Source organism: Argopecten irradians, chromosome 1 (genome assembly GCF_041381155.1).
Source record: "Argopecten irradians isolate NY chromosome 1, Ai_NY, whole genome shotgun sequence".
Taxonomy (NCBI): Eukaryota; Metazoa; Mollusca; class Bivalvia; order Pectinida; family Pectinidae; genus Argopecten; species Argopecten irradians.
In genome coordinates, this window is record NC_091134.1 from 40,655,152 (window position 1) to 40,668,951 (window position 13,800).

A 13,800-nucleotide genomic window follows, 5' to 3' on the forward strand; every position below is an offset into this window, starting at 1 on the left:
CAGAATCGGCTATATCTTATCTTTGATATTGACCAATGCAGATAAAACCAATTTATGTGTAAACTTAAACGTCTACGACAAGCGATAATATTTACATTAGTATTGAACATGTCTTATACTTTCCTCGACGAACAATCTATATGCCCTTCGCTCTACAATTTGCATCCCTTTTCAACATGAAAAATCCATACCGACGTTTCATTTGAGATGTTTATTTTAATCATATGGAATTCATACTTATTTTCATGCACTCAAAATCGATTAACTTGGATTCGAACATGAATGCTCTCAAAGGTATGAGATAATTTAAATGGACAAAAAAAAAGAAAACAAAAACATTGATAAGTAAAACACGTCTCATCGAACACGCTAACAACGGGTTCAATATTATAACGTTGTAATTTTCATTCCCCGGTTCCTATAATGTATTTTTGATAACTGTATAACGAATTATGTTTTATAACGAAGTGATGTCCTTGGTCATAAGAGGTTCGTTATATCCGTGTTGTGCAGTATTGTTATTGTTGATAAATGATGAAACTGATGGTTTGAAATTTGTAATAGAATCTTATTTTACATAAGTCAGGGTGTTGATTAAGTCTGGCGGTATCCTGTGAATGATATTATACTGTATATGCGTTTTCGTGTTGTAATACCAGACAAGACATTTTTATAATTGAGCTTTACCCTGCAACTGGATATCGAATAGTGTATTTGTGTTTAGTTCGATGTAGAGCATTTACCTTTTACATATGAAACATGCTCAAGGGAAGGAAATTTAAAAGTACATACAACCGTACTTTACTATTCAGTTTTAACATGTGTGGAAGTAGGGATTACTAAAAGGACAGTCACTGTCATGAATAGAGAAGATTATGATGTTATTTAACGTCATTGTCGGTACGTAGGCATGATATGGAATGTGTTATTGTGTCCGACCAACAGAGTGTGAGTGCAAATACACTTCTAATGCCAGGTCTGTTGTTCGGCTCAGGAGGTACCATTTTGTCAGTTCACGTAACTGTTTTACATTCACTAGGAGTTAATTTTAAAGTTAATAATGACACACTGATCGTATTTGACATTTCAGTGAGTGGTTATGTATGTGACTTGCATTCGGCCGGAGTATTAGAATCGATATGTGAACTGATAGATTCTACAAGTATAAGCTTAAAGGTAAACATGTTGAAATTACCATTTTGAATTGACGACCATTGAATTCAAACATGCCCGATTTCAATCTTTGTGAGTGGATTACTAATTCAAGTTGTTTACATACACAAGGCACGATATGCTAAATAAAAGCAGAGCAAGGGCCGCTTTGACAGATTCGTATGTGTTTGGAATTTGAATATCACTTTAATAATCATGATTGCTAATTATGGCTGAATGCTATTAGGTACAACTGTTATCGATGTATGTATTTGTTATAACTGCCAGAAATGAACGAAAGATTTATGTATGAAAACTTTTATTTTCATGTGGTATGATTATTATCAAAACTGCCAGTATTCAATGGGATTAATGGAGTTTGTGCAAGAGAAAAAAGGAAAATAAGTTCAGACAATTTGATTCAAATTCAAATATCTTCGACTGTTATCAGTAACAGTTGAGATTTTAAAAGGAACTTATTCATTTGAAATGGAGTTTCCATAAGTTGCGATTTATGTGCTATTCGCAACCAAAATAAAGACAACAGAAGAATTGAAAATCTTGGTTTCTTTCCAAAGATATATTTGGTTTCAACTTACAACCTGATAAATATAAATTGACAATGTTAACACATTGCCTAAATGCAACAATTTTGCAGTATAACAAAATGTTGTTATATAAGAATAATAATGCTATTTTGGTATCGATTTCAAGAATGTAAACTATTTTATCTCTATCATATCTTTAATCAAAAATGTTATTCAAGTTTAATGCATTTAAGTAGTTTCTATTATGTGATAGTTTTTACATCCAAATGATATAAAAATGGAGTATAAAGATAAGTATAAACCCTCCACATAAGGTATTGCTAAAAGCTTGCTGTATTTTGCATGAATTTGCTATTGTGCTATATAGTCTATAGTAAGACTGGATATTTTGATTGACTTGAACGTATTACTGTATTTTCTGACTAGCATCCATTTCATCGACAATGCCTATCTGGTAGCCGTGGATTTGTGGCAAAAATATTCAGAAACATAATTATATTATAAAGGTCACTAAAGTTGAAGGACAAGGAGAATACAGATCAACGATATGCTGACCTAGAAATTAGCCGAGACGATTAGCTGTCACGCTGACCCTAATACGGTTAATAAGGATTTCCACCTGATGTGATGTAACCCTATTGTTATAAGTCAGAGTAGGTCAACACTTGACCAAACAAGTTAAGTCAGCCAGGGCATATATAGGTCACTAGGTCAGTGGGGATTTACATGAAATTTTCATATGGTGTGATATCTTTCAAATGGTTTTCAAATATATTTTATACTTCATAACTTGCATTGTCAGCTATCAGGTGGAACAAGAATTTAACCTGAAAAAAATGTCCTTTTGAATCTACTGACAAGAAGTTTTGAACCTACCAACTCATATTTTCACCGTGTTGTTCCATGCTCTGGTTTTTGTCAAATCTCCTTATTCAATTCTTTTGGATGTTCCGTACAATGTATCAATAACTTGCCCTATAAGAACAAACAGCTATATAGATATGTGAAGTTTCTGTACATTTCATATTTCTTCTGCATTTACTGATGAAAATATCAACGTTTTCATGACTTCCAAACAAATAAATAACTCTTTAAAACAAAATAACAGGGATGGTATTAAAATTTGATTATAAAATTTATAGATTATAAAGATGAATATCTCTGTGGGGGATTGAGGCACACAACAAAATTGATGTCTAAGGTCCACTTTATTGCTGTATATAAATAAGTTTAATACCACTCTCCATACTTTGAAGATATAACTGTTTAAATCATAAAGCCGTAATATGACCAGACAGAAATTTCATTGTTGTTAGGATTCAAATACCAGAACAATACGTTTTATTTAGAAATGACAATCTGTTGTCCGTATCGAATTTCCCAAATTGATTTCCAAAGAGAGTAAATATAACATCGTACAAGGTCGATTTTACTGACATTTTCACAACACAGGTAATACATACAGGTAACCTATATATCAGTATCCTATACAAGGAAGTCTAGAGATCTAGTTTAAACACCAAGTATGCAAATGTATACTCGAATACATTTTAAAGCTCTTTTTATTGATCATAAACTGTTTAATATATTTTCAATAGGGACTTTTTATGGACTTGCAAATGTAAGAAGTGTAAAACAAATATTCGATCAACCACACTGGTAGAGTAGTCTATACATGTATATCCAAAGTCAATTCAAAATTCAGATTGATTAAACGAAAACAAATATCATCAAGATAAAGTGCTAGTTATACAACCCTTAAGTTTCAAGGAAAGAAACATTTGCTTCGGATCATGTGCTCCGGAAGAATAGGATTTTTTTTCTGTTTTATAAACGAAATCATCCACCAAATTAATCTATCCAAAATTCAGTTTCATGAACAGCATTATATGTTTTATGAAACTCTCGTTTGCCCTGATGACAGTAATTGCACCGATATAACATTACGTACATAAAAGGTTTAATCTAGTATATAAATATATAACATTAATTTTATAAAATTCTAACTTCCAATTTGAACTCATTAATATATTGTCGAATTTGGTTCTTTGCCATAAACATGCTTCCAAAGAAGTTAGTTTTTTCGTAACGATGGATACCAATAACATTTGGGACTCTGTATTTCATGTATGAGCTTTTATATGCTTTAGTTTTTATATAGAACTTGAACTTCGTGTACTAAGAGATTGATCCATTAATCATGTAAAAGGCGACTCGTGTTGGTATATCTACTGATGGTATTTAAAGTTTCGCAATCTTAACAGTAGTATGTTACCTGTAAGAAAACCGAGTCAATATACCTGTGCCATATCTAATGTTTGGTCATTAAATCCCTTATCATATTTTCGTTGTTTTTTTTTACTCTTTCCATTCCAAATCGATCCCCTTATCACTGAATGTATTGAGAATGTTCGGCTTCACATACGAGAACTGCATTGAATTCTCTATCTTTTATAAAGCCTTTACACGTACTCGAGATAGGCACTTGGATGGGTGACACTTTCCGTCAACAAATACAACCCTTACATAAGTGTTGGTGCTTCTAGAAATTGGTTTTGTCATCACATATGAGAGCCTTTATAAGGGCATGCGTAATCGAGCAGTAATTTCGATTTTCTGCTCGTACATTTTAACACTGTACAGTAAATAGAATAGTTATTTGTGGGTAACAATATTACACCAGCCGGTGAAATGGTTTTCATTGGTCTTTTTGGATATGTTCTAATGAAAAATAGACTAAAATATACATAAACAATACCTCAAAAATATGCATGTGTAGCTTGATAAGCTAATACAAAGCCGAACTTCAAGCTAACAAGACTCTCGTGCCGTATCCCGTCAAATTCTCGTTTGTGAAAATCTTATGTGTATGGCTTGTGTCGTCGATGAAGCAGAAAACGCTCACTCTTCAGGAGTCTTTGATTCTATAATGACTTTCTTACAGATTATCTATACTGAATTTTACGTCGTTTATGTTTGAACTTGTTTAGTCGGGTATCGATGCGATATTGGCATTGGTTAAGTTTTGGCTTATCGTTAGACCGCAATGATTTGTTCTACTCACTCCCCGCGCACTACTATCTTAATCTAGTAGATTTATGAGAATCACTATGGGAGTGTGAAGAGTTCTTGAGGATTAAAAGCAGTTTTAAAATTACTATCACAAGTAGTTAGGTTAAACTTTTTTCGCATTTTTTTAAAACAAAAATAATAATAATAGCGTGAAACACGAAATTGTTAACTACAAATACATTGTATCCGTTTATCTTAAGCTGCGTTGTGTCCTTTGCTCTGAACTCTCAAATATTGTGAAAGTATGTTGAGAGTATTATATGTTTGTGCTTTACAATTGATATTTAATATACAGTAAAAGGCGTCAACAATGATCTATTTGCATATAAGAATATTAGAGAATGTATTCAAATTTAATATTTTATTGAACAGTATTATCATTTTTCTTTCATCCCAATGAATTACATTTACTTCAAAGTATAAACTTTAATTGATGTTTAAAATATTCATCTTAAATATCATCTGAATTGAATGAGTCTGTTTTATATTCACAGTGCCTTTAATGTTTCATTAAAATTTAAAACTCCAGAAGTAGTTTAGAAGAAATCAATGACATTAATAGAGTACCTCCCGTTACCATTTCTCATGTTACACCCCTATTGTAAATACCAGAACATTGTATCCTAAAACCACTTTAACCTCATGAAATTTAAATGTTTCAAAAAATATATATATATTGATACGATTTAATTGACAGTGACTTACACAGGTGGTATTTGATCTGTTCGATCTTGTCCCGAATTATCTACCTGTATATTCGATTTACTTGCACAGGTAATTCACTAGGCAATTGGGTTAAACGGGGACATTGCAGACGGTGCTTAGTGTATGTCATTATAATATACTGAAAGGCTGATAATACAACACCCTCCCAGTTACGTCGTATCTGTATGGGGTAAATCGGTCCCTTTAGAAATCTTATATAGGTATATATTGAATGACTTTGACTTAGTAAGTAGTTGGGAAGGACACCCGGTGACATGGGGCAGCTCGCCTGGGATATATAACTGTATGTGGTGATGGGTGTCGAAAGAAGAGACTTTCTCGTGGTGACTGGATCAAACATTACACCTGATCCATACGAAATGGCGTCACCACCTCTAGATGTCCATCTGGAGAAATCTCTAACCACTTTTCCACAGATCCCAGCACGACAGGTGAGAAAGTATTGTCAGACAGATATGTGATTTTCATATTGATTGGTTGAAGCTTTTGACGTTTATTTACATGCTATTTTTTATTTACATGTTCTTTATTAGTTGAATATAAAGTGATAAACCGTTACATATATTATACTTTGGTGTTCCAGAGAAGCTTTGTTGAATTTTTTCCTGTATATAAAGTGTTACGAGGTATGAGGCTCCTTTGATCGTTTTATTTTTAACGTGCAGATGGTTTAGTAACCGAGCTGTTACCTAACCTATTTTACTCTAATATTTTTTGAAATTGTATAATGATAAAATAGTATACCAATACATGTCGATTGTATTACTTTCCTTTCATATCCCCCTATGCAATAGACACATTTTGAGTGCGTTGTCAACGACATATCTATATAACATTTTACAATGTATAGTTTGTATGGCATCTGTACTTTTGAACAGACAAGTAAGATGGTTTGTTGGGGTCAATACACCAATCCAATAATAATTTGTGTTTGGTTATTTTATTTCATTTTTTTTCATTTTAACTTGCTTTGGTATTAAGACTGATTGCTGTATTTTACGACGTTTCTCCATGTATTTTATGGATAGTCCTATGACCGGCCAGGGTCATTTAAGGAAATTTAAGGTTTTGGTGGCTGATGGAATCAGTACCCGACAATAAGCTACCACCCTACTTACCTCCTGTTTCTCATGACCACTGCGCCCCATAGAACAATTTGGTGGCAGCCAGTGCACTGAATAACCATTTCATTTAGTTTGTAGCTAAATAACAATATTTGTCGAATTTTAAACCGGTGATAGCTTTGTTGTGTTGACAAGTTTTTTCTGTTCGATCATCGTGAGTTTTACCACGTTGGCAATGATTGATGCGACGAGAATGGTAAATCGAGTGTATGTAATTTATTCTTTCACGAACAAGAAAATTAATTATACTTTACTGTTGTATGAGGATAATGCTACCGCTTTTCAATTACACACCACTGATATGGTTTATTAAATACCTCACTCATTGACATCAAATATAACGCCTTAATTACGTAGTTGAAAAATGGGGATAAAACAGCTTGAATGAATTCAACACTCAATGAAACATTATTTATAGAATAGCATTATTGTATTCATAGATAAGTGTTGTTTGTCAAACTACGTCATTGTATATGAACAGAGGATACCATTTTCTAACAGTGGTATATATATATCAATGATAATTTCTAACCATGTTACACCAATGATTATTTCTAACCGTGACACACCAATGATATTTTTCTAACCGTGTTATACCAATGATTATTTCTAACCGTGTTACACCAATGATTATTTCTAACCGTGTTACACCAATGATTATTTCTAACCGTGTTACACCAATGATTATTTCTAACCGTGTTACACCAATGATTATTTCTAACAGTGACACACCAATGATTATTTCAACTGATGTATTTCACCTGTTACACCAATGATTATTTCTAACCGAGTTACACCAATGATTATTTCTAACCGTGTTACACCAATGATTATTTCTAACCGTGTTACACCAATGATTATTTCTAACCGTGTTACACCAATGATTTATTTCTAACCGTGATTACACCACAATGATTATTTCTAACCGTGTTACACCAATGATTATTTCTAACCGTGTTACACCAATGATTATTTCTAACCGTGTTACACCAATGATTATTTCTAACCGTGTTACACCAATGATTATTTCTAACCGTGTTACACCAATGATTATTTCTAACCGTGACACACCAATGATTATTTCTAACCGTGTTACACCAATGATTATTTATAACCGTGACACACCAATGATTATTTCTAACCGTGTTACACCAATGATTATTTCTAACCGTGACACACCAATGATTATTTCTAACCGTGTTACACCAATGATTATTTCTAACCGTGTTACACCAATGATTATTTCTAACCGTGTTACACCAATGATTATTTCTAACCGTGTTACACAATGATTATTTCTAACCGTGATATACCAATTATTATTTCTAACCGTGATATACCAATTATTATTTCTAACTGTGTTAATTAATACCAATGGTTACATATGTCTAACCGTGTTTTTCCGCCGAGGTTGATAAAATATGTCTGAATTGTCCTCCTTTCATTTGAGTAAGCCTACTATATTTAGCTTCAGCCATGATCAGGATGTGTATCAAGGTAGCAATAACTGACACCCGTGGTTCATTGAGAATTTGAAAAGATAGCATCTTTCAATATTCATAATTGACAGAATGATGAATGAAAAAATACAATGATGTGTGTTTGTGTATTACGAAATGTTTGCTAAGAAATTAATAAACACGTACTAAGAATCTCATATAGGCGAGGCAAGCATGTAAGGAATCGTGAGCTATTTGGATGGCTCTACCAGAACATGTCATGCATGGCGAAAAGAAAATCTTCACGCCAATCTAATAAACTGCTTTTAAAATGTGATTAGTTTCGTTTTTTCTCTTTAACAGAAAATATCGTTGTTAAGTTTTGTTTTCATAACATTAATTAAAAGATATAAAAGATCTAAAAACAAAATAATAAAAGATATGATTTTCTCTTTATAGTTAAAAAAATCTTTCTTGAAAGCAGAAATCATGTGTATAATCATATTAGTCATGAAGTTTACAATAGGGTCACCGCAAGCAAGGTTACTTAACAATATAATGTGATTTTGGTCAAGAAAATAAGTACATTTATATCTCTATAAAGCAATGAAGATAAGGTATTTTACGAATGACCATCATTGTCTTTATTGTAAGGCAAGTGAATGTGTTTGGAAGCAGTTTGTACGTTATGCATGTAGTCCAGATAAAGCTAGTCCAAACAAGGAACGATAATTAACTGTGTGGTAACAAGCATTGCATAGACTGACACCGACATACACTAACAACCAGGGATAAGATCACTAGTCCCTTTCATATTTCAATCAAACTTTAAAGGACCAATATCTCCCTAAGCTGTGTATTATTAACTTAAACAAGCGGCCGACCTTCGACATATTGTTGAATGTATATACCAGTGTATTATGGATTGGTGTACCTGTCATAACTCACTGTAATTATATATTTAATCAAGGACTCGTATCTTATGGAAGTCTTTACTGACTTCATTAAGAGTCAAGATAAACACGCCACATGTCGTGTCTTTAAACGTCTATTTATATAGCTTTTTCTTCATTTCAACTAAATTGATATTGATCATCATATAAAAGGGACAATTCGGTTTAAGAGTACATTAAAATATGCACATAATTCGGAAACAAACAAGTTCTAGAAGAAATTAGATAAGTTGGTTTTACTGTGATATGCCAGAAAAGCCCACTGTAGTGAAATGTATGTGAAATTTTCAAATTTTAGCTTACTGTCCGCCATTACACACAGTGGTCGGATGTCTTGCATGCCGAGCCCTGGCCCTTGCCAGTGTAGTAAAGAATGTTTTGTCTAGAACTACTTCAATCGCTCTTACAGTAGTGTGATTACCTTATTAGATGCATGTTCTTGTCTAAAATTATTTCATCAACTCCTCAGTTGTTGTTTTGCAAATGTTTAACTTGCGTGACTTTGCCTTGGGTATGGGTACAGCGTACATGTTGTACCTGCTTAATCGTATTGATCAACAATTTGGAATTCCAAGGGTTTCAATAAAAATACTTAATATGAAATTTGTCAATATTTCTTGTTATATGTTTCATAAGGAATGTAGAACAATACATTGATGTCATATTTTGCTTCGTGGTTATGTAACAGATTTAGCCTCACTGAATTATCCTTTAAGCAAAAATGCTGTGATGCCCTTTGTTAAAAATGGACAATTAAATCAATGAGGTTTCACCAGTGTGATTTTATTTTAACAATTTCAAAAGATGTTTTTGATGGGTCCTCTATATAATTGAGCTTTGTTGGTATCACCAACCAGATACAAATATAAGCAGCACACCTTTATACGATGGATATTATGCATTGTTTCTCGCTAAGTCTTCAATGTGGGAATGCTTGTATAACTGTTTCCCATACAATATTTGGTTTGATGGTGGAAAACACTGGAGAATCTGGAGAAAACCGACTACTGTCCAACTTTAGCCTAAAACTGGTGACCAAGGGGTAGATGGCTTACAGTTATTAAATGATGGTAAACTTAACCACTCGGCCTTTGTAAAAAAAGACTTTTTAAAATGCATTCGTCCACTACCTAACAAAGTGATAGCCTTAGACTAGGCGGGACTTTATTTAGAATTAATGGCGGTCTGGGTAGAGAGTAGGGGTATAAGACGTAAGAACCTGTTATATTCACAAGCAATGACGATAACAAGTCATTTATATGACGGTGGAGCAGACGTACATAATGTACAGCCACCATTAGTCTGGATACATTGACAGGTTTTCGCGTCCACAGCACCTCCTGGATTGATGTGTTCACATATAGAAAGTTAGATATCACTTTATAGGGTAGACATATACTGCAAATAGTAGCACCAGTCTGCGGACTGCTGAGTATAGCGGTACTGTATAGGTAGACATACAGAGACTTAAAATGTAGAGCATAGTGCCCTGGACTAGAATAAGCAGATATGTATTTTACATACTAAACTGCTAATTCATATCTGATAGAGAATGGCGCAGACAGAATGTTATATGGGACGCAGGAAGGGTAAGATCAGAATCTTCACCCGAATCCACAGACCAATTTCAACACAAGACAATGGCGAGTCACCAGTCTCTATTGGGATAGCGTCAGTCATTGGAACACAGAAGACCGTCGTTATGCATCGACGAGCTTCTCGACCTAGGCCAGGCAGATCCAATACCTCCGTATATCAGGTTACTGTTCCCATTGACAATGGCTATTAACTTCTTGTGTCTTATCGTGCTTTATAGAATAATATAGTATAGAGCATTTAAGATTTGATAGTTGGGCGTAGGTATCCAACCAGTTAACAATGACGTATTGGCAAGTTCCTCTAAGACTGTCTCTATAGGCAATGGGACCTCCAAACTTGTACACTGAAGGACAACATGGCGTGACTTTTCCGTAGATTTGCTAGAGCTTTTTACTGTGTGATATAGTTATTCATGATGGATGGTAAGCATGATCCTGTGAGGATTTAGCTGGAATGATGGAGGACCTAGGACTGTCCCTCCAGGACCTGTATCCGAGCCCTATGAGTCCCATAGGGCCAATTACAGCGTTCATCCTGGAGGGCACCAAAATGAAGACCCCGGATACTCCGGTACAGTTCTTTATATATGTGTTTCAATTGACATAAAGACATAATTGGGATATAATTGGTACATGATGATTACTTGTGTAATTTATGTAATTTTGTCGTCGATTGCGGTTCGTATCTTGTATGATTAGGACAATATAGTTTACCATAACCTAACCCTGAAATATATCCGGAAATTGATGAACTTAATGAGTTAAAATGATCATCTGTGTTTAAATGGAATAATTACTTGTATCCTGTTTATCCGTAGCTTGTTCCATAGTAATCTGATCTTATTCTTACGTACTCTAAAATGGCACAATCTTTTGAAAAAAAAACCTGTTTACGTTTCTGCGTCATCATACACTTAACTAAAATAATAACACCATCATTGATCATGAAAACATATCATTCTCAGCAAATGTCAACAAAATTCACCTACAAACTACATTGTACCTGCTAATGGGAGAAAGAAATATGAGCATGTAATGACATTAGACGGTGTATGTGACTGTTACTGGTAACGTTCTGGTTAGGTGGCATGGCATATGCTTAACGATAGTGCAATAATGATGATAAGTAACAAGTAAATAAACAAAATAAAATGAAATGCACATCATGATTATATGATGTCTGCAAGAAGAAAGGGAAAAGTTTTTATTAGTGATGCTTCATGTTGGTCAAGGAAGTCCTATTTCATGAAAAAAAATGTTAAAAATGTCTATTGATTTATGCGGAGGAAAAAACACATTTAAAAAAGTTTATAATATCATTACATGTTGAGCATGCGATATCGTTATAAAAAACCACAGAAACAGATATATGAGCAATAACCGGCTTTCTACTTTTTTTAAACTGTATAATGACAATTTTCAACTGATTTTAGCTTCCAGCCGTCTTGGGGCCAGTACCTTGCTTCTGATGGCATTAATGTACATGCATTCACTGACAAAGAAAATCATTTATTTAAAACCTTAAACACTGTTTATATAGAAATGGACTTTTCTTGTAAAAATAACCTTAATGAAAATTTACTTTATTGAATCTACGTGCCTCGGGTTAATACATCATTGTGACACTCTCATTATTAATTTTAATTAATTACACCCTACTTAGTTCTAATCAATTACCTATCCTTCTCCACCAGGACGAAGCGGGTTTAAAGAATGAAGAGGTAGTATGTTCGTTATCTGTAGTTCGGTTGTAGGGACTCACCTTGTAGTTGTACTGTTACCATTGTCTATGTGGATTGGTAGTGTTCATGAAGTGATATAGTGGATGTCTTTCTAACCCAACACGTCATACAACAAGGGGAATTCTGGAGATAGATATCATCATCTGTTTTCCTGTCTGATTTTTAATGATTTAGTTATAGTTTGTGTCATAGACCTTATCAGTCATCAGCTGGTGTGAAAAAAATAATGCCCCATTTCAACCAGTTTTATTGTATATGCAAAAGTATTTGGTATCAGGCAAAGTCTATATCATGCTTGTTTAAAGTAAATCACTATTTGGATTTTTAAAACAAAATACCAATAGCTGTATAAGGAACCAGGCCATCCCGGTTACCAGGTTTTTGATACTCACAGCAGGTGGGCATCATTACCATGCGTTAACGGGATAGATAATTCATTATTATTAGTTACATTTTGTGGTGGTCGGCTTCTTTAACTGTGGTATGAAAATGTATTTGTTATGATCCGATGTCGGTATACAACGCCTGTCAATCCAATAAATCGATAACATTTCTGAGTAGCCAAGTAAAGTTAAAACACAGATTAAAAGTCTGTGTAATTTATTTGATCTACACGACATGATACATATCATTTTCAACCTGTATTCAGCATGGCGCATTCACACACAGTTTCAAACTGGAGCTATAATGACACGTCCTGTCGCTTGGATCACATTATTGATTAGTAGACCATTGTTTATGTAGTTTCTAGAGTCATGCTTTGTTTCGTGACAAACCATACAAAAATGAATTCTAACAAGATATCTACTGCCTCATTATCAATATCATTATATACGTCATTATATCGTGTATTACAAACCTGATGTCTAAACTACATTATGAATATAAACATCAAATACAGAAAGTGGGCAAGTAGTTCCTATATTTTTTTATGTTGTAAATGTACATATGCTGGGGTAGTTTTGTGATTTCCGTTTTAGTAATTATAATAATACATTTGCTAATTTCAAATATCCAAACGGCTGATGACATCATGCAATAAACAAAAATAACCAATATAAAACCTGATTTACCTTCTGTCAATAGTTTTGGTATAAAAACAATATATATAATATTACAGCATTAGACTTGTTTCTAATAAGTAATACAATGTTTTAAGTGTGCTTTAGATATTACTTAGACGTAGTTTATTAATCAGTAGCTGTAACAAATTAGTTTACATTTTACTAACTGAATGCTTGTGTTCTTTCCAAGGTCCCCAGGAGCGGAAGTAGACCAAGGTTATTTAAGGTTTGCACATTTGTTCTGCAGATGGTGATGGTGTTTTGAGATTCTTGGAAAGGTTTTTATTCCTTAAAGAGTGATATTGATAAAATATTTCTTTTTGGTGAACGAAACTCATTCAATAAATTATGAGTAACATACATTCGTATAATATATTTTTCT

General features: G+C 33.5%; 1 protein-coding gene across 25 annotated transcripts in view; it reads left to right on the top strand.

Moving 5' to 3' along the window:
• Window positions 1-13,800, top strand: part of LOC138327827 (uncharacterized) — a 35,447-nt gene that overhangs the window by 1,435 nt on the left and 20,212 nt on the right. For 15 of the 25 annotated variants that reach the window (XM_069274238.1, XM_069274343.1, XM_069274247.1 and 12 more), the window contains exon 2: window positions 13,609-13,644. The exons of 3 other annotated variants lie outside the window; for them this stretch is intronic. In XM_069274238.1, coding sequence (XP_069130339.1) covers window positions 13,609-13,644 — 36 coding nt within the window. Of the gene's footprint in view, window positions 1-5,593; window positions 5,930-10,833; window positions 11,184-12,306; window positions 12,334-13,608; window positions 13,645-13,800 lie in introns of those variants that run through there. 7 more of the 25 variants (XM_069274405.1, XM_069274428.1, XM_069274369.1 and 4 more) reach the window with 6 other exon arrangements.